A 22,967-nucleotide genomic window follows, 5' to 3' on the forward strand; every position below is an offset into this window, starting at 1 on the left:
ATAAAATATAACTTGAAGAAATAATGAGTTAAAAAGTTTCCTTATTTTAATTAAAAAAAAAAAAAAAAAAAAAAAGAAAAAAAAGCGGTATTGGCTTTAAGAAGAGATTCATCTCAATCTAAATAGCTATATCGGTTATTCATACAGTTGGAACGCGAAAGTTTCGCGTTCTGCCGTATGAATAGCTACTATTCCGAAGTTCTAATTGACCGAGGGACAATCAAAGCTGTGTATCGGAGAATATTCGGTAAACATTGCGGCCTGTCGACGACCAACTAACGCAGAATGAACGAATGCACTGGTAATGCAGTATAACCAACTGCTAACTCGTGGTCAGTGGAAATGCATTGCACCGTATGCATCGAGTTTCCACTAGGTTTCAAACCATTTAAACGTTCTATGTAACTGCGGTACATACACAAAATCAACATCGTCGATATTCTTTGTACCGTGAAGGAAGTGCAATATGATAACAGCATTCATGATAAATTAGTGGTGTGGTCAATTTCGTCGTTAAAATATTTTCTACATCACCTTAACAAAAATCGTAATTTGATAAATGAAAATGATAAAGAAATACATTGTCGTTTAGAAAAATTACGTATACGATTTTTGATAAATCTTGGAAGTAATTTCTTTGAGTATGCTAAATGTGTATACAGATTTTATAGTATTAAATATATTATACATATATAATGGAACGTGAATACGTGTTCTCTTAGGTATAAACCCGATTTCTATGCCGAGCACAATCAGTTAATCGGCTTGCCAGGATGGTCCTTTGTCCTCCTTCTTAGTCAAGCTTGACAGTTTGCGGTTTGTAGTTTGCCAACTTTATCGGAAGGAAATTCACCACACCTCTTTGAACACTTGCACATTGATTTCTCTCGAGCGCCGCGATAATTATAATGCCACAAGAAAGTTTTGCATTATTAATTAACCAATTAATAGCATAAAACTTATGAATAGCGAGCGACGCGACGTAAAGATATGTCGTAACAAAAAGAAAGAAAGAAAAAAAAAAAAACTTGAAACTTTATTAATGTCAAACTTTAGATAATAACTTTAGAATCCAATAATCCTCGTTTGATAAACGTCGAAATTCTCCTCCGAGATCTCGAAATTACAGAAATTTCCTAAACTCGAACTATCCGACCGACGTCAATACTTCATAGACATTAATTTAACGCGTTGTCTTGTTTTAAATCGACCCGCCTTCAAACGCACGCGCTTATTTAAGAAATATTTCGAGCGAGGTAATAGCATTTTTATTCTTGATGTCGCTGGCTAATAAGATTTTCAATGTACCTAATACGATAAATAGTAGCACGCTCCAAATGTCTGAATCGGCAATCTTCCTTTCGTTTAAATTATAACGATGTCTTTATAAATTAAGTTGAAAATAACGAGCGCGCACGAACCCAGCCGGCCATTTCCACCGCTCGATACAATTCAAAGTCGTACAAGTTCCAAGCGAGGTAATGAGATTGTCGCGCACAATGTAATGATATAAAGGGGTCGTCAACTAATTACACTGGTAGCACACTCTGCTTAATATCAGTAGGTTTAACGGCCGAGTTTAACAGAAGCGATAACATCTGAAAGCGATACGCGTCTACCGATAGAATAACTTCCAAACTCCCTGAATTCCATCAAAATAAATTTATGCAGCGATACTATCAACACTCCTTAATTTTTTTTTGTCTTTTTTTCGTTGACCCGCAGTGCTTCTAAATCTTTTAAAAATTCAACGATTAAAATTGTTCTCTATTTAAAAAGAAGACGCAGGGATATTATCGTCGTTCGATTATTGCCGCTTTCTCGCGATGCCGATTGACTCATTCGTTCGGCTCAATTTGTGTCGCGAGAGTAAACTTCAGCTTAATTTTTTTTTTCTGCCCTAATTGCGTACCGTTCGATCGCCACAAAGGAATGTGGGAGCCATGATAACAAAGTTGCGTGTGTTACCCGGTCGCCCGACCTTTGTTTGAATATCTCACCTTTACGCAGGTTAACGCGCTGTAAAAGACGTATACGAAGAATATTACGACGAATAAAGTTACGAATATTGTATCAAATATTAATTTGAATATATCATGAATCTGTGGTTGATGGATACGTCGCGGTATTCATCTTAGCATTTTTATTGTTAAAGAAATTAATATAATTGATATGCATTTAAATTATATTTAATGAAGCGAACAATGTTTAAAGTATTACGTAAGGTACACGTATCCGTAATTCGGTACTGGAAATTATTAAATGTACAGCATATTTTTTTAACGTAAAAAAAAAAAAACAGGATTAAATCACGTGCGCGAAACACGCGGCCTGCGACGTCTAGTTTTAGTTCGAACTTGCATAAAACGTTTTGTATTTGTAATTTTTATAAAACAGTAAAAATATATTTGTATAACTAGTTATTTTAAAATTTAAGAAAAAGAAATATAAAATTAATTTAGCTTTTAACTTCGTACGTACTTGTATTTATTTTACATCTATTTATTTTACTTTTATTTATTTTACTGTCAATATGTTTTATGTGATATTTCCTGTTCCACTTTTCTATTCGTTATATGTTCCTCGATTGTTGTATTCGCGTAATCGAAAATAACTTTTACCGTAATTAAATTTTCCATGCCCAGATATAGAATCGCAAACGAAAAATCAATAGACTCTTCAATGTAGACTCTCAATAACTCGTGGCGCATCGAAAAACAAATTATCCTATTTTAAGTGGCTGCCCTATTTAGAAAGTGTTTCAAATCAATTATCATATATAAAACAAGAATGTAACGCGATACAATTTCAAATATTTCTATCGTAATTAAAGTTTTTAAACTATAATCGTTACCATCACTTTACGCGTTCAATATCCACCGCAACAATAAAGGTTTGACCCAAAAAAAAATTAAATAAAAACTATAAAAGAAGAAAGCGCAGTACGCGCTAAAGTTACAATTAAAAGCTCCGATGTCTGTTACTGTACCGCGATGTACACATAAAAAAAGAAATAAATTTCATCCTAAATGAAAGTTCCGCGTGTAGCTACAAGTTAAAATGGAAAAATAACAAATTAAAATGGCAGAATAATAATTTAATCACCCGAGTAAAAAAATTGTTCTTAACGGTTAATTTAATAATTAGCTGGCCGATCCGTGGTTTATCTCGTGGCTGTCTACCAAAAACTGTCCAGCACCGAGCCAGATACGTAACGTCTCAAAACGTCTAAATACTGAACAATTATTCCTGGCCCTTAACGAGCTTAGAAAAGCTAGTTATCCAAACGTTTTCTCGCCGCGTGCTAGCTTACTGCGTGTCCTGACCTAGCTAACGCGCGCTCGACTGCCGCGGCCGCTGACCTCCGGGCCCGCCGGCCGCCGCCACGCGGTTTCCCTCCACGTTGACCGTGCAACAATGATGGCTGCCGACCAAGGTAAGCACGTGCACGTGCTCGTAGCTGACCACGGCGGGCCCGGCGGCCACGGCCGTCGAGCGCGCTGGCGTAAGTCAATTCGCGCAGTAGGCTAATACGCGGCGAGAAAAAGCTAACAGTAAATGTTAAATACTATCTGCATGGTTCCTAAATAATATTTTCTTAAAAATTACGGTTAAAAATTACGGTACCGGAGCTAAACCACCACCTACGTAAGAAACGTATCTAATCTGCGTCATCTAATCGCCGGCTAAAAAATTATAATAGCCAGATGAATTTCCATTCGGCATTTTGTCTGAATTGCTTCTCGGCGTATACATATAGAGGCACGCTTTCCTTTCGGCGCCGTGCATTAGGTACGACGGTAGACGATCGCTTTCAGAGAATTACATAGGTATAGCGCAGGATTGACCACTTGTAGCTGTAATGACGACTAAGCCAGGTCGTAGCATGCAAATATCTCACTCAAATGAGAGTTCTATTAAGAGGCTTCTATAAAGTGTTCAAAATTGGTGTGTGCAGAGGATCGAACATCCGTTACCGTTTGAATAAATTTTCTCAAATTTAATTGTACATTTTTTTTAACAATAAAAACGCCTAAAATTGAATCTTCTATTTGTACGTGCGCGCATACATATTTATGATCTGTATCATATATTACTAACGTGTGTATATTACCTCGTTTTTACCTTTAATTGAATTCATCCAATAATTTACATAATTATAGATTCGTTTAAAAAAAAAGAAAAAGAAAAAATAAATTATATACATCGTATATATTATATAAGCATGCTAAAAATCATCACAAATGTAATTAGAACTCTAGAAATTTTGTATTAATAAAATTAGTCGAATTAAATTCGACAAAAATCAGGGAATAACATTACAACGTATTACGATATCAAATAATAATTTCGCAAAATTATTTCGTAACATAAATACACCGTACGAGCGTTTAAATTGATTTCTGTAGTAAAATGTTTGAATAATTAAAACCTGCTCTCTCGGCAGGTATCTCGAGCAAGCGCGAAAGTGACACGACAGCTTTCCATTATCAATTAAAGCATGACCGGACCGAAATAGTACGGTCGAAATGATATCGAAAGGAGAGCAGGACGAAATGAAAATGGAGAAGGGAGAACAAGAACGAAGAGTAAGAGGGAGAAAGAGCAAAAGCTTGAGAATCGATTTTATCACGAAAGTCTGTGGCGGACACGCGGCACCACGAATTGGCGTGCGTCAGAATCGTTTACCTATTCCAGTCGATAGAAATTGGGTCAAAAAAAAAAAAATAAAAATAAAAAAAAAGGTGCGAGATATAAAGTTATACTTTTCGAATCTTTAATTTACACCCCCGATTGATTCCAATGTCACGTTCGTTTCGAATTAATTCAAGTTAAAAACACTACGAATATAATTCTCTTTCAATTTCATACGCCCGCGATAATTAAGAACGTAATATATTAATGTAAAATGGTATCAGCTAATAAATCTAGCAATAACATAACCGACTGATACTGAAATAACGTGACGGTCTCGCGTTTAATGTATCGAACACCATCGCCGCATGCACGAACATCACAAGCTTCTACCGGTTACGCTATACTTTCCGCGCTATCGTATCGCCGGATAAATCTAACGTGGCCGTATATCACGCATAACTCCAGATATACCTCGAACGTAAGCCAAACATAACTCAGATGTAATTCAGATATAACTCAAATGGCAGACTCTTGGTTGACTCGGATTTAGCCCTGATCTAATTCGTATCTAGCCCACATCTTTCATGCTAAACTCTATCTCACGCTCTCCCGACCGAAAGGCATTACTCAGTCTAAACTTATTGTCACGATTAGCTCGGATTACAGCGCGCCCGGAGTAATCTCCAGGCGTTATAAAAAGAACTGACTTCTCGGCGCGGCGTACAATTTTTCTTTTCCATAATCTACCCGGGGGATTGAATTAAATTCCAAAATGATTTCGGCTGCGTTAAACGGTAAAATAAACGTTTACCGCGCGCTTTAGTTACTCCTGCACGGCGTAAGCGCCATAAAGCGAAATGACCATAGTGTCCTCGGGATAATTGGAACGAGCTATATTCCCTTGTTGCGTTAGCTATTCATCCAAAGCCATAGATCCCAAGATATTCGTCAAACCCCTGTGCCATTTTGATCCGCGTCCCATTCTGTTCTATAACCGTGCAGAAATTTATACGATCTCCGCAGACGCGAACACGTCCGCGGGCGTAGCGTCGCGTAATCCGATTCGTACCCTTTTGCTTCGTTAGAAAGTGCAAACTTCGTAGTGGCAATCAGAAATTTAATATACAATGAAACCGCAGTTTCATTAGTCTCATCATGCCGTATGTGCATGTGTATTCTCGCGGGACCGCGTTAAAGATGCAACGTAATTGCGCGACGAGCAAAACTGTTCGATAGTCTAGCATATTTAGAAGCATTTAATTTAATCGTGAATTATCTGCACGCGACAACGTTAACGAAGAAATTTTTACCAATTTTTTTTTTACAACGCCGCGGATCGCTCAGGCTTTATTAATTTATGTGATTTTTATACCTCGCGCTCGTTAAAACGTTCATTTTATCAATCCAGTCTGATTATTCCCGTAAATCTTGTTATCTTAATGAAATCTTACGTTGCCTCTGAGTAAAATGGTGCTGGCGCTTGTTTCCCTAAATCTACGATGTCCAGAACTGCAAGTCCGATAATACGTGACACATTCAATCAAGACTACGATCAGACATAAACACGAATCCGGAATAGCCCATATATCTCAATATCCGTGATAATACTAAGGACATGTTTAGCAGCGTTCACACACCGACGGTATTCGCACCATTTTGTCCCTAAGGGCGTGTTTCTGTGCCGATCGTTTACGGTCAAAGATCCGTTTAATTATCGATTGAAATTACGATTCGTTCATCTGTCACGTACGTCATCGAAAGTACATTGAAATTATATAATATTGCATAAGATAAACGTAAAAAATATATATAAAAGATACATTTTTTTTTACACAAAGGTACAGATTAGAGATATGATGAGCTTGAATCAACAAGAGAAATTTTTTACGTTAAATTTGTAAATTAAAAAGCGAGAGAAAGAGAATTATTCTCGTAAATTGATCTCTACTCTAAAAATCTTCAACGACTAAAAAATACGCAAAATTGTCACTTCAGACCGTCACCATAAAAATTTGCATAATTATTAGCAATGCATTTACCTCGATGTCGCAGCCTCGTCATGAAAAGGCAAACGAGATTTGTAAAAGTTTGAAAATTTCTAGCGAAAATGTCGTTTCCATTAACATGTTATACCAATCTGCAACTTGTACAACAGGTGATTGGTGCGTGAAATAAACTGCGCGCAACATTTCATGAACAGAGACAAAGGGTGGTTCTGTCAGCAAACAGTATTACGTGAACATTCGTTAATAAGCAACGCCACGTGAATACACGAGTAAAGACTGCTAAAACTGAAAAGCTTGAAAAATCTGATGACGTCGTTAAGATAATTTAACTTTGCGCACATGTAGTTTGCCCGTAATTAAAAAAAAGAAAAGTATTACTTTGACTCGACTTAGATATTATTAGACAAATTTAATTTAAAAAATAATCGTCTGTCCATAGTTAATAAAATTAAAATAATTATAAATCACGTAGAGCTCGTCTAACAACATTTAAAATGCAGAAAAATAATGTAATGCCTTTTCCTCCTAAAATAGAATGTTCAATGAATGTTTTATGACAATATGATGCAAAACACTAAATTTACCATAATATAGTTCTTCTAGGATTCTCTTGGTATCATAACTTCAGTAACGGGCGCCTTTTAAGTTTAGAATATCATCACGCGACGCCTCGAGTAGTTTCGCGAGCAGAAACTTTACTCATGAGGCACATACAGATTTTCTTAAAACTCTTGAAACTTACCCGTGTATTATAAATTGCCGTTTAAACGGTGTTCTTAAAAAAAAAAAAAAAAAAAAAAAAAAGTGTCTAGATTTAGACCAATGTATCTCAAAATTAAATTTGCGAAATATGACATTTCTGGATAGTATAAAGTTGTAACAAAAATGCAAGTTCACTCGCGATAATGCGACGTTTAATAAAATAGTAAAATCGTAAGTATACTAATCTAATTTAATTATAATACGAAAATAATTTCTAACAATAAGCTAAATGGGATGTTACAACACTGTACGCAATTGGTATTGTTATCAAGGTGTGATTGCCGCTAATATAATCACTCATATGCGACAGACTCAATTGACCCTAAGCTTTGATCAGATTAACGTCAACTATTGTAAGACAAAAGGCGAGGCGGAGTAGCCAATGAAGTTATTGCCATTAGAAATATAGATCGCTTCAACAAGAACGATTTATTTACCAATTTGATAAAGCAAAAGATTTTCGTATGTATCGTCATCTGTCTGATTTCCTTAAAAAAATTTAACATATCGAACAATTAATACATCCGCTTTATAAGCTTGCTCATATATTTTCTAAGTGCTTCATGCAGCCGTAATGCGTACGGCTAATGTCACGATCGCGGGTGGAAAATATTTGTAACGCAATAACGCGCAATGCAGATAGACCTCGACGCGGGAAATAAATGTGCTCGAACTGCGCGAACTCGTGTTTCGTGATCGCGACTCAATCAAACGATCTCGCTTAGAGGAAGAGAAATCCGTAAAGCGCAACGTGTTCGTGTGTTTTCCAATAACTGTGACGTTTATGGCACAAAGCTGACCTTGCTCACGCCCAAACGCTCTCGGAATTGAAAATGGCGAAAATGTTTTTCCTCAACAGTTTTACCAAAAATTAACTACGAACTCTGGGGAGACCCGCCCTCGAAGAAGATTAAAGAAAGAAACGGAAAGAATTTCTTATCCGCGAGATACGTGTGTCCATGAATAAAAAACTACAGTAACGAAATTTATATTGTGCACTCGAAAGAGAAAAGTTAAATTTACATTATGCATCTACATCTCAATTTTATATATATATATAAAAAAAAAAGAAATCTAGCTATTTATGCAACAATTTCATTTCCACATATTTCTATTTGCTATTATTGTGCAAATTATCAGATATTGCGAGTTGAGATATTTTCTTATCGTCAAGACGTCGATTACCACGACGCAAAACGACAGGATGATCTACCAATAAAGCAGCCCCTCGACGATGACGACTGATGTTTCATTGCGCTATGAATTTCAAGGGTAAGATTATGAACAGTTGTTACGAACTCGTATAATGTCCTCTTTGCACAAGTGATTCATTGCCGCTAATTTAGAAGTATTTTACTTCGATTAAACGAATCATTGCGATCTCGAAATAGTAGTAATACTTTGCGCGGCACAATTTTTGACCCGCCTTTTCAATAATTTAACAATAGAAAATCATTTATTATTAAAAAAAAAAACCCCCTCTCGATTTAGAACCGACGATATATAAATTGAATAATTTAATTGAAGACGCCGAGGGGAAAAATACCAGACAGCTTTTATTATACCTCGGCTGCTACTCGAAAGATATTGAAAAATAAAAAAATAAAAAAGATAGTAATATAAAAAACCTACGAGGACTATGGCGAACGATGAGTTACGATAGATAGTTAACCCGTTACGCCGTTAAGGCGAGGTTAAATTGAATCGATCGATTTCTGCTGACGAGTAAGCCTGAAGTCACAGCCGTCGACTTCTTTACTGACATCTTGGCAGCTACTGCTCTATCCCCTTTAAAGAGCCCCCTCGTCAATGCCATTTTCCCACACACGTGCTTCTAGCACCGCGGTCCCACTAAGTTTCGGTCCGAACCGTGAGTATACGTCAGGGAATGCTTCACCCTGAAGCCGCTTCACGCATGTGCATAAAAACTTGGCACCGAGGGGGAAGGAGGGGGGAGGGTCACGGTGGAAGCCGTTGTCGTTGCTCGATCTCGCGGGAGCATTTCTCATATGTTTGTCATACGTTCCGCGAGCTACTTTCATGAAAAAAGAGAGGACACTTGGGCGCGCGTGCGATGAAGCGCGTTACGGGCAACCGGAATTCTTATCGAATATCCATCGCGTGTTATAGACAAAGTTACAACGGGACAAAAGTTTGCCGCGGATTCTCAGCCCTCGAGTTTAAAAGAGTCAGCCAATGTTACGCTCGTTCAGAAATCGCATTAACTTCTAGCACGGCTCATAGTTGATAAGTCACGTTGTCGGGTCGCGAACGAGGTTTTTCTTTCTTTTCTTTTCTTTTTCTTTTAATTAATTACGAGCAATACTTTTAATTTAACAAGGTTTAATAGAACGAAATAAATTACGATAAAGAATAGATCAATCGTATCAGCTGTTAGTTTAATATATCCTTCGATAAAAAAAGAAAAAAGAAAAAAAAGAAAAGATAGTAATAAATTTTTAATATAGATCTTTGAGACTGAATGTTGTTCGTGATACGTTCAGAATGAAACGTTCGACGTGAGAACTTTTCAAGTCGAGTATATTGGCCAGAATCGAGAATATTCGCTTTTGATACATGTGTATACGCGCAAAAACTCCTCGGGGCGAATCGTGAAAATACAGCTTTAAGTTCTCGAAGCCCGTTCCTCATCTGTGTCCCCATCGACGAGTTTTCAAGCCCGTACACTCCCGCTAAAGGCACAAGAGCGCATACGGGGGATTCTTATCGGAGATGCATCGTGTGTCACTGCTAAAGTTAGAGGAAAAATCTTGCGTATAGCTCTGCCGAGACTTTTCAGTTGAATTTTAAGGAGCCACGTAACTTCCAGTTTCGCGGTGCGGTATATTAGCTTCGCGCTGTCGCTCGACTATCTAGTGGAGAGAGATCGAATCGATATAGTTGGAAACCAAACTTTCTCAACATAGCCGGGGAGAGACTCGGTGTAGAAAAATTTTATTTAAAAAATTTCTTTCAAACCTAGATGCATTACCCGCGGCCGTTTTATTAAACGCGTTGCAATAAAAATATCTCGCAATTAATAACTTTTTCAACGCTTTTGTTATAAATTAAACTCCGCAGAGATATAATTGCCCGTACTTCGCGTTTTAATCATATTATTTAAAATACTATCGCGAAAGATTTATTCTAGCGAAAATGTAATTTATCACGGGGTACGCGTGCTTTTTATTCGAAAAGAATGCGCTAGTACTTAATTTAAATAAACAGCAATATTGTTTTCACCATTAGTAAAGACGCATTTACGTTCGCGGCACGTAGCTTCTATTTGTCTCACCGCTCACGTACTCTACTTGGTCGTATATTGAGACGTATTCTTTAAACCGCCATCAAAGATACGGAATTTCGCGTGACGTGATGAAACTTGGGGGTGAAATCTTGTTTACACGGATATGACGTTTGCATTATGTTCAGATTCACCGATAGCATGGCTGCTAGATAAGTGTTGCACAACGATAAGCATATTCGACTTGTAAAGATAATTAGAACTTTAACTCCGCCACGAATGAATAAATTATAAGTAAAATACCACGCGTGGCGCACTATAATACATATACACATACGACTGCATTTGATTTGAGGAATTATCTCAATTTTTTTAAATGTCTCAATAAAATATAGGGGAAGAGAAAAAATTTTTAATTTTTCGACCGTACGACGAAGTTAGTCAAGTATTATCGAATTGAAAACTTAACAACGTTACGTAGATGAAAAGACTAAGGTTGCTGTAATATAACAACTGGATTGTACTGGCAGAGTAAGTATCGATCAAAGTATGACTCACGTTGTACATAATAAATCGACTGTCGCATTTCCTTTTGCGCAAAGTGTCTTTACCATCATTCACTACACGTGTGTAACAAAACTTTTGAGCAGATATGCCTGACGGCGAGAAAACAAGTAGGTGGAAGTACGAGAAGTATGACACCGAATCGAAAAAAAAAAAAAAAAAAAGTTATCATTACATTAAGAGCAATAATAATGGATAACTTTATCCGTTTCTTTGCTAATGCGTATTCGATTCGCCAGTAAAATCAAGCCGGGAAGCCACCTACACTTTCATTTCAATCGCATTAAAGCATTAAGGTCGTCATACGGTATTGTGCAGTAATAATTCAAAAATAATAATTACGCATTCATTAATTCAAGTTTCAAACTATAACGCGCGTATAAAATATTACTAACGTTTCAAAACTCAAATATGAGAAGATTCGTAAAAAGATTGAGAATGACATAACTGGAATAATTTTTTCTTTTCTTTTTTTTTTCTTTTTAGTTTACTTTTCCATCAGCCGTTTTCGAACTATATACATTTAAAAAGTTTATTTAATTATAAGACGCGCTTGATTAATTATTCTCAAAGGGTTCTTGCACTTTAAAAAAAAAAAAAAAAAAACAAAGAAAGTACTGTCACATTGGCCTACACGTGCAACACGTGTCAAACAGGACAATGGATAGTTCATATGTTCCAGGTGACTTCCGCGACTTTTAAACCCATGAGAACTTAGCTTGAGAATTTATCGATTGGTTGATTAAAACATGACGATGGTTCAGATATGTAGGGTAAACCGTACAAGTATCGACCACTTGACAGTTATTCGTTATCTGAGCATCTAACCAGCGCAATGTTTCACCATTATAAAATAAGTTTGCACGCAATCGCTATAAGCCCTAAGTATCTGAATTATCTTATCCACGCGAACTACAATTTACAAAATATATATATATATAAGTATATATAATATATTTCACGACAAACCGACGAAATATGCTAGCCCTTAGATTATCAGCTAAATGAAAATGTAGCTTTGAGAAAGCGATACAATCCGATTGGTTATCTACCTTTGAACACTAACTCATCTCTGCTATATTGTTCTCTTTAATGGAATCGCCATATTACCTCGCCGTACTAATTTACATTATTTAAATCATTTGCATCAAAAGCACAAAACGCAGAAACAAATAAAATATAACAATGAGAAACGTCAAACGTCAAAATAAATTATACATGTATCAGTAATTTCGCTGTTTTCAATTTCACAATAGCTTCTTGTAATTAAATATTTTAATTACAGTTATCATAATTATGACAATATAACTGGTGTTAATCGCGATAATTAGATTATGTCAAAAGTGAATAATGCGGGCATAAAAAATAAATGTTGTACGTATACTAGTTAACGTCGCGTGTAATATTCAGGGATAGAATAATTCATTGAAATATCACGCTGTCTTAGAAGAACGCAATAGGTTATTCACACCGTGAAATCAATTAAGTGTACGTAAATGATAATATAATATACTATCGCGAGTATGTAAAATTACATCATTCAATGAGCACGGATTTATGCATTGGCGAGTTGCTTAATAAACTGTAAGTAATAACGATCAGCCGATAATCCGATGAAGTATGGTCCGCATTTTTTCAAACAAATCCCATATCGGAAAAACAATTTTTCTATTACACCGATACGTATACTCCGAATAAAATATTTTGTTGCCGGCGCATTTCGTTACGTTTATTACCAGAATAATTTAAATAACTTGCATAAAGAATCAAAGTTTCTTTAAAAAGAAAAAAAAAAAAAAAAAAAAACTCTCAGTCGTGTTCTCTCGGATAAAGCAATGACATTAATATAAATTAAATGTATCTTCATCAAGAACTGCAGGATCATAATTTAAAGTACACGATGCTAGGCGTGGTATCTTTTGTGTCTTTGCAGCTTCCCGGTCTCTAAAATATGCACGTCCTCGGTAAATCGCGGGCACAGCCCGCGAAAGAACTTTTCTTCAGTTATTTAAAATTCCGCGTGACCACCGTATGCAAATCACTCAGAGCCCAGGGTGTCTGAACTGATATTACCGTCCGGAGGAAGCGGAAAGGCGAAAAAACGGTCGGTGTAACTAAAAACTCTGTATATATGTACGTATTGCGCGTAAGAGGGTGACTTATACCATCGTACAGTGTGTGCTCGCACGTATATACGTTCAATTCATACGCGAAAGAAATTAGAATTTTAAATTGCAAAACTTTATAATACTAAACTCATAATTTTTTCAACTTTAACATTTAACATTTTCTTTTCAAAAAAAAAAAAGGAAAGTAGCAAGCGGTGATTGACGAAGTGCTGTTCGAATTATGTCGCTACACGACCTTATGGTAGTCACTTGAGATGCCACGTTTTGAGCGCAAGTAGAACGAAGTACGTATGGTCAGTTGAACGCGAGTGAGTAAGCGGAAACCGGCAATTTGGAGAAAACGAATAGACTGAGAGAAAGATCAATTAAGAATTAATACCAAATTCCATCAAATTACACAAGTATTTTATACTTGAAAAAAAAATAAAATAATAAAAAAAAGAAATTCGGTTTTAGATAACGTAAAAATTTGCGATTACATTAAATCGACATTCAGCAAGAACTCTGTGTAACACGCACGTGTGGAAAGTTGTTCTAGTAGGTCTTGCGCAAATGTTAAAACAATGTCAGAACAATGACTAGAAACTGGTTGCCATATAAGGGGAACAGAACGAGCGAGTCAAGTTGTCAAGCGAATAAAACAGAACAAGAAGTCTGAAGAAATGTAACGAAATAAGGTACGTTCGTCTAGTAGCATACGAAAACGCGCCATTTTGTCAAAACGCGTAAAAAACATTCAAGAAAATTGGAATTTTCTTCTGGAAATAAACTTTCATGATTCAACTTATTTGATTCAGCTTATGCGTTCGTATATTTTGCTGCTTTTCTATTTTTTCTTCTTTCTTTCTTATTTGTAATAAAAAGAATATCGATTAAAGACTAATTTCATATACTACATCCAAATTTATCCTTTAAAAAAATATAGAAACGTTATTTTTTTTTATATAGTATCACGTACATCAGTGGCACGTTCTATTAGTGTTTCGAAGTCCTTTTTTTCCCCTTTTTTTTTTTCGTTTTCACATTTTTTTTTTATCGATTCGCCAGAACACGCAGTGTGACGAATCACCAGAAATAACTTGAATTTTTTTGACGTCGGCTAGCTCGATTGGATCATCTCTGCCGCCCGTTAGCTAGCTACCATGGCGTGGAATGTAAAACGAAAAATTGTTGCATGAAAACTGTGCTCCGTTTACAATAGTCGTATTAATAAAGTTGCCGGGCGACCGGAGGATTTTCGGAAATATGCGTACCGCGTTGTGTGTTAAAATTATAAATTTAATACAAGCGGGGAATACGAATAGCCGCAAATACTAGACGTGGCAATCATTCGCGCTAGATTTTATAAAACATACAACGCACGGTCTAATTAACTATTATAGTAAAGCGAGGTAAAGTAATTCATTTTATCACATCGGCAGAAGCAATCTGTAATGTACTTTTGGCATAATTACTTTTGCCTTTATTTTTCATGCTACACGGGCATATCCGGAACGAAGAGATTTTATGCACGAGACCGTTCGCTTTTAAAAAGGGGGAAAGAAAAAAAAAAAAAAGAAGTTCTTTTCACTCTCGTAGCATGATCTACGGGTCGGAAGCTCGAATTTTTTCGCGAATGTAATTAACCGCGATATACTTTCAGCGTAATTAAAATTACAAAGTGCGTAAAGAAATTAGCTTAGAAGATGCGACATATGTGTAAAAAAAAATAAAATAAAATAAAAATATATATATGTATGTATGTATAATTAAGCAAGTACTGTTTTTCAAAATATCTGTTATGACCTGTTTAATTATCCGTTGCACACTGTGTTGCACATAGCGCGTACGTAAAGAGCCGAGGTAACAAAGCGACGAGCTTTCATTTGGCAGCATCCAAATAATTAACCAAGTATAATAATGATGAAAGCTTTGTCATCTGCTTCAGAAATTCGTATTTGCGAGAGAAACGAAATTGTGGCGATTGCAATTAGTAAAACATTATTATCTTGATTAAAAAATATACTACTTAATAAATGATTTTGGTAAACTGCAACGTTGATCGCGTTAAAAAAAAAAAAATTATATTAAGCAGTATCTCGAAACAATAAGCTTTTGAAATTTAACTTATACGAATTTTTGTCGGGAAACATTCACGAAATTTAATGCGTTGGCTACAGCACCGCTATAAGCTGATCAAACAAAATATTTAATTCAAGAAATTATCTTTATTGACGTATTTCTTCAAAAAGATTTTAATTTATCGAATGCTCATAAACGATGGCGATTTAATGTCCTAAAGTGCTTTAGTTAAAAAAAAAAAAAATTAAAAATAACGTCAGTGTGGCTGCTACTATTCGAATATCGTTAATCAATTAACCCGACCTTAACCCAATCATAAAACGCATTCCGTGGCTCTTTTCCGTTATCTACGCTTTAAAGTGGAACGTTCGTTGTCAAGCGAAAATATCCAATAATGGATGGATCGTACAGTATCCGTTTATGTGTGCGTATAGATATTTGTTGAATGTAATAATAATTTGACTATATTGAGCTCGGCATTATTAAATAGCGACCGACCGTTATTGCAGAGACCTAGCGTTAATATTTCACACGGGAGTCACAACGTGATGCAGTTTTATAAAGTATTAATTTCTTCAAAATTCTTGTTCTTTTTCACGTAATAACTGTAACAACATTTTGCCATTTCTCACGTCAAGTCAATCGTGAGAAATATACACGTATATATTTATATAAAATAATATTCAACGCTTGTCATTTCGGATTACAAAATTACATAGAAAATATGACTGCATCAGATAATCGAGATGCATGTTGTTAATCAAGAGCGTGAAGAGGAATACGAAATCTACTGCAATAAATAATATTTTATATTATGACGATAACATTTATCCATGTCGTAATAAATAAAAAAATATATATATTGCGTGCAAAATTATTGGTGATTTTATGCAATTTTGTATGGTAATTATACGAGATTAAAAAAAGAAACGCAGCTGCATTAGACTTAATTTCAAACGTTACTTAGCTTCTAAAGATAATCATTAATTAATTTTGAATTAATTAAGCCTTGTGGCGGAAAATTTTTACAGAAACTATTATTTCTCTCGCTTGACAATGTCTTAACAATTCTTTGGCTTTAAACGCTATAATAATTAGACAGATTAAATCTCTTTGCCCCCCCACGTCCTTAATTAAATTTTTTTTTATGTCGGTGTGTACAAGATTAAGCTCCGGGAGCTCGGCAAAAAAAAAAAAACTACACTTTTCACGAGCTTATTCTATCCTTGATTCACCATTAGTGGGAACCTGTTGCCGATATCTAGTGATACGTGCAAAATTTAATCCAATTTTAGAAATGGTTTTAACCTTTTATTCTTGTTCTACTCGCGCTATTTAATTTATTTTACTTATCGCTTTTTTCTTTTTTTTTTTTTAATAAATTAAGAATTACCGCTGATCGGGTGGACGGAAATCGATTCAAACGACACAGTATCTCAATGCACTGTCTTTCCCGATCTTCTTCAATTTTCTTTTACGTTCTCCCTCTCTGGAGAATAAATAAAAGGAGATAGAATTGCGCGCAGAGATAGCTCCCTGTCGATACCAAACTTTGATTAACCGATTTCGCACAGAAAGCTTAGTTATATTTCGAATTAAACTCCGCACGCATTAAACATGTATGCGTGCACATGGTCTCTACAGACAATACCGATTTATCACTGCAACACGGCATTTGCATGCACGATAGATGCGCCAGAAACAGAGAATGTCTGGATAATCAAACATAAGATAACGATCCTGCGTGGGAAGCAATACGGTCATTAAATCGACGGTAACATTTGCGTGTCGAGAATAAAGGTGTATGGTAGCGACGTATAAATTTGTGATTGAATTGTTAGAATATCGCTTACGTGACAACGTAATAACGATTAATAAGAAAAAGCACGCACCCTGCATTTATTAATGTGACTAATATTCGATTAATAAAAAGAAAAGAAAAAGAAAAAGAATTAATAAATAGTAATACTGTGCAGCTGTTGCAAAAATTAGAATTATGTTTTTAACAAAATTTTGCGTATTATATTTGCGTACTTTGTTTCAATTTTGAAAATTGTTACGTAAAATACTCGCGCCAAGAATTATCGTGCGCGCACAAAATATATGAACAAATTATATAGAATAATCGCGAAATAAAAGTTTTAATCGGAAGCATGTTTTAACAAAGTAATAAATAAAATTATTGGTTCTAACTATAACGTAAAATGCAATTTATGAAGATTTCTGGGATTAAAAGGATTTGCGTAATATTAAAATATTTATAAATTAACATCTGTATAAACGTTCCATGTCGACGGTATAATTATTTGATATATCTCTGTATTAAAATTTAATGCTTTACGTTATTTTAAAGCGCGGATTATTGAAAGAAATAGTCTCGAAACTAATTTAAAAAAAACTTTCGAGCACATTTTTAATGCGTTTAAAGAAAATTAAAAAATCGTCTTTCTACTTTATTCGTCAAAGAATTAAATGTGTTTAATACGTCGATAAAATTTAATCATTTAAAGACAGTTGCAACGTAATATGCCCACAGCTCGTATACGTTAAAGTACGATTTTATATATCTTATATACTTGAGTTTATCGAAAATATCTAAAAATGCTAGACTGAAAAGTGAGATAAATATCACAGAAATATTTACATATATCTAAGGTCCAGAAGCTATCGCGCGCGTATAAATCTCTCTCTTTCTTCACATTGCGTAAACTGAGTTATAGCAAACTGCAGTGCGCTATTGATTTTTCATATCCATATGATACCGGATGTAATAGTAATCGGAAAAGGCCGCTCGGGCCACTCCACCATTTCATAATACGAAGAACGCGAAGCGGGAAAGGCACATATTCTCATTCACAAACGGTCGGTGCCGTATAGCCTGGCTTAACCGGGGCCACCGCGAAGTCATAAACATAGCCGGCGGTAATTCCCACCCATAAAACAAATACTCGTACACGTCGCCCTCGCCCCGGTGTCCTTACCTTCGTTCTCATTATTTCCAATCAAGATCTCGGTGTCTTTGAAATCCGCCTCTCTGACCAAGTCCAGCGGGTCCTTGGGCAGGAATACCCCGTCGATGGTAGGCGCCGACGGAAAGCCGAGGATGCCCCAGTAACTGTTCCACTGCTGAACGGAGAGCGTTTTCGCGTCCACCGATCTCATGCAGGCCATAACTCGCGCCGGGTTCTCTTGCAGCATCGTCGAATTGCATCCGCAATCGTCCACCAGGACTTGAGCTACCTCGTTCGCCTTCTCGCCGGTCATGTAACTCCACGGGGCGTTGAGAGTGCCACTCTGGAGGATACCGCGGCGCACTAAGCCTTGCGTGACCGGCGAGATGAGATGTAGAGATACCGAACTACCACCCGCGGACTCGCCGAAGATCGTGATCAAGTCGGGATCGCCGCCGAAGACGTGGGCGTTGTCACGAAGCCACTTAAGGGCCAGAGCCTGATCCCAAAGGCCCATGTTTCCCGGCGCTTCCTCACTGTTCATAAAATGCTGATTGAGGTACAAAAAGCCGAAGGCTCCGACTCGGTACTGTATCGAGGCGATGATCGCGTTACCGGCCGCCGCCATCATATCGGCGTCGTAGACGTCCAGGGTGGCGGTGCCGCTCATAAAACCGCCTCCGTATACCCACACTAATATCGCCATGCCGTTGTTACCAACACTGTCCGGTGATTCTTTGTGGCGTAAGCGTAATTTCTGCGGCACCCAGAGATTGAGATACAAGCAGTCCTCGGATATGTTGGTGTTCGGATTCCACATCTCTTCGCCCTCGAAGCCGGGAAAGTATTCATAGCGTTCTTGATAGCAGCTATTGGGCAAGGTAGTCGCGTTCAAAATTCCGTGCCATGGCTCGATTGGCAGTGGCTTGCGAAATCGCAGCGGCCCGACCGGAGGTTTCGCGAACGGCACTCCGTAAAAGACGTGCACCTCACGATCGAGCACCGTGCGCGAGAAGCCGCGCATCAGACCGCTGGTAGTCTCCACCACTAAAGAATCGTGACCACCACCGTCGTGACCACTCTCGTGACCGCTGTCCTGACCACCGTGTTGACCGTTCGCTCGCGTGATGCACGCGCTGTGCAGGCTCAAGCCTAGCAGCAACAATAGCAACGAAGACGGATAATTCATCCAAGAACTCATGATCGGACCGGATATCTTAGTCGCGCTTGATAAGAAAATTTCGTTAATCGACCAGGGTGTCTTCGAGTGTCTCTTTGAAAATTCTCGATATTGTATCTTTTAGATTACGGTAACAGGTGCACACTGCACGGCTCGGCTATCTGAATCTGTCCATCGGCTCGCGTACGCGATGTCACTCCCGTGATCGTCTTTACGCAGAAATAAACTTGTCGAATTTTCACTCAATATGTGTCGGCTTTTTCAGATTTCCAGAAGAGAGAGAGAGAGAGAGAAAGAGAGAGAGAGGGGGGGGAGGGAAGGAAAAAGAAAGAGCAATGCCTCGAGCAAATTGTCTCCAGCGACGTCTTTCGTCGTTGTCGTCTTCGTTTTCGTCGTCACCTTCTGGGAAGGAGTTTCCTCTTATGCATACGATGCATCGGAAAGATCGCGATATCGGACGGGGGATATCGAGAGAGTGATTCTCTGGCGAAGAGTAAGGCGATTTTGAGGGATAGAGTTTTCTTAGGAATCGTCGATCTTGTTCAAGCTGCACTCAATGCACTTTGCGTGTTGCTTTTTAGCAGAGAAAAACTTTACCACTCCATAAAAAGGTTACTTTTACCGCTCTGCGCATCTATATCTGATATCGGTTTTTTTTTTGGAAAACGAAAATTGATAAACTTTTATACTCTGTTAATGTTTCAGATAAATAATGAATGTGATTCAATAAATTCATATTTATTAGACGATTTGATTTCCCTAAAGGCACAACTGGCGTTAAAGCATATTGTACAGCAAGCCAAAATAATGAAACAGTAAATGATAATTCGCAATTGTGCCATCGCTTATGCAACTAACTTTTCATCTGCAATAATTCAAAATTCAGAATAACAGAGTTATAAAAATCAGCTTCACTCTTTACGCGATTACAGCATTTTAATTATATAAAAAATTAAGATAACGTAATTATATATAAGTATATGTATACTTTAAACATTGTTACGAAGAAATAAAAATGTGCCAAGTTCATTAATCACAATTCGTTAGAGAATTGCAGCTTCCGCAGAAAACTTTATTCCTCCAAATGCTCTCTACTCTTCTTAAAAAATCATTTTCGAGCGTAGTAACACTAATCCTATGGGTTATATTTGCTTTACGAATATTGATAACAGATTAATTTGATTAAAATCGGTAATATATTGAAATTATGCGATGTAACATCAATATATTATGATCTCCTCGATATTCCTTTTCGGTACAAAATTTTATAGGTCGTTGAAAAATAATAGCCATGTAAAAGATTTAGAATTGTCATAAAGTGATTCCCATGGGCAGCGTATCTACCAAGAGAGAAGAGGAAGAGAGAGAGAGAGAGATAGAGATGGAAAGAGAGAGCAAAAGATAGAGAGAGAGAGAGAGAGAGGAGGGGAAGAGAGACTCAACAAGTTAGCGAGTGGAAAGCGGCATTTGCGCGATGGGACGGTAATTTTTTTACTGATTCTCTAAGTCTATTCAATAAAAAGAAAAAAGATGGATGTGACGTATATACACCCGTGTCAGATAAATCAATTTACTACCGATAAAGATTCGAAACAAAGTGCATTATGAGAAACGGCCTAATGTAAAAAAAAAAAATAATTCATAGAATTCCTTTCTTTATGCAATAAGTTTTCTTTTTTTTTTTTAAATAAAATAGTATTAAAAAAGTTATATCATTCCTAGTATATCAGCGTCAATTAATCACTCGTGTGTAATTTAAAATTATTTTTTACGAAGATACGATATATAATTACATAACGCAATTATATTTCACAAATAAATAATTATTGCTATCGCGTATAATAATTAATTATATATTACGAAAATTCGTCAGATTAATATCATGACGTAAACAATTGTCTGCATATGATTAAAACTTTTTACTTTTAATCGAGGCAATTTGTTATTAATTTACTTTTTGCTTTCATAAAGCTATAAATCAGAGCTGAAACAATGCCCGAAAACTTATTAGAGTACGAAAATCAAATTAATATTCGCTGAAAGCGTATGTGTTTCAATTAATAAGCGCGTAAATTATGCTTCGCGAGCGGATAGTCGCGAATTCCTATAACTTCACTTTTCCGATTATCGCATTACATGACAATTTGCAACACACGATAATAATTTCGTATTTCGCGAATCAGTTCATACTTCCGACTATAGTATCCGTCGTAAACCGCAACGCTGGAATACCACACGGTGTCGATTGCAATAATGCAGTCCACCACGAATCATCATTAAACCTTCATGAACCAAAGATAGTATCCCGTGACGGAGTATACAGACTATTTAACCGCTACACGTTCGCCGCACAATATTTAAAATCCGATCAAATTTAATGCCCAAAACCACGATTAAAAATTCCTTGAAGTTGAACTTCTTTGATTAAAAATCCCTTCAGCATAAAAAAACATAAAAGGAAATCTTTCCCTTTGAAAATATAAATCCTATAAATCAGATTGTCAGAGTTGAAATCTTGTATTAATTAAGTATTAAAGAAAAAAGAAAAAAAATAATAAAATGTAGAAGAATCGCGATTCCAAAACGGGAGAAGCTTTTCTTAAAATTAAAATGAGCGTTTTAAAATTTAAAATACAACTAAGAAATATTCTCCGACACGTATTCTTCATATCACGAGAAAACGAACGTTTTTCCGAGAGAACGTAAAGACACGTTCTCCGTCTTGAATAATGGATCACCAACTATTTTGTAAAGAGCAAACTTCGTAGCTTCTTTACACTAAATTGCGAATGTAACGGCAAACAGTTCCTCCGAGATACTCTCTCTCAAATAATCCCCTACTTGATCAGCTAAAATATAATAATTCCAGCGCTGTTCTTTTTCTTTTTTTTCTTTTTCTTCTAAAGGGGGGAGGGTGCGAGGAGGGAACAGGGGGATGGAAGAGAACGCCATTGCCCGTTTTCACCATAAAGTCACATCAACAGCGACAAGCTATTCCTCATCAAACCGCGATCTCCCGAACGGCCAATTTCCACCTTCTAACCCGATCATCCCTTTCACGATCATTCTTCCCTTTTTTTTTCCCTTCGTTTCCTCTTTCCTTCCCTCTTCTTACTCTCTAAACTCACCCTTTCCCTCCCACACACACTTCCGTGCACAATATACACGCACGCGCGTAGGATATAGAGCTTCACCTCTCAAAATCGCTTCCGCTTACTCGCCCCGCTTTTACCACCCCCCCGTCCCCGAAAGTATGAAGGACCGCTTCCAGAGACGACTTGACGTCACTTTTGCGCGACGTATTGTCCTATCCTCTTACTCTACTTTCCGACGATAATTTCTTGAAATTTGCGACTTTGGACTTTACGATTCCGGCGGGCTTTCGCGAAGAGCGCACTACGTATATGTATGTGGAAATAGTATCACGCGGCA

The 22,967-nt window shown here is 36.8% G+C and overlaps 1 protein-coding gene across 2 annotated transcripts in view; it reads right to left on the reverse strand.

Annotated features, from left to right (window-relative positions):
• LOC139110338 (acetylcholinesterase 2) overlaps nt 1-22,848 on the reverse strand; it is a 132,804-nt gene extending 109,956 nt beyond the window's left edge. For both annotated transcript variants that reach the window (XM_070670042.1, XM_070670041.1), the window contains exons 1-2: nt 22,664-22,848; nt 18,386-19,581 (exon numbers count right to left, since the gene is read on the reverse strand). In XM_070670042.1, the coding sequence (XP_070526143.1) occupies nt 18,386-19,556 (1,171 nt within the window). In that variant the 5' untranslated portion in view covers nt 19,557-19,581; nt 22,664-22,848. The remainder of the gene's footprint in view (nt 1-18,385; nt 19,582-22,663) is intronic.
• Between the last annotated feature and the right edge of the window lie 119 nt (nt 22,849-22,967).

The sequence above is a fragment of the Cardiocondyla obscurior genome, linkage group LG20 (assembly GCF_019399895.1).
Source record: "Cardiocondyla obscurior isolate alpha-2009 linkage group LG20, Cobs3.1, whole genome shotgun sequence".
In the NCBI taxonomy this organism is placed as follows: Eukaryota; Metazoa; Arthropoda; class Insecta; order Hymenoptera; family Formicidae; genus Cardiocondyla; species Cardiocondyla obscurior.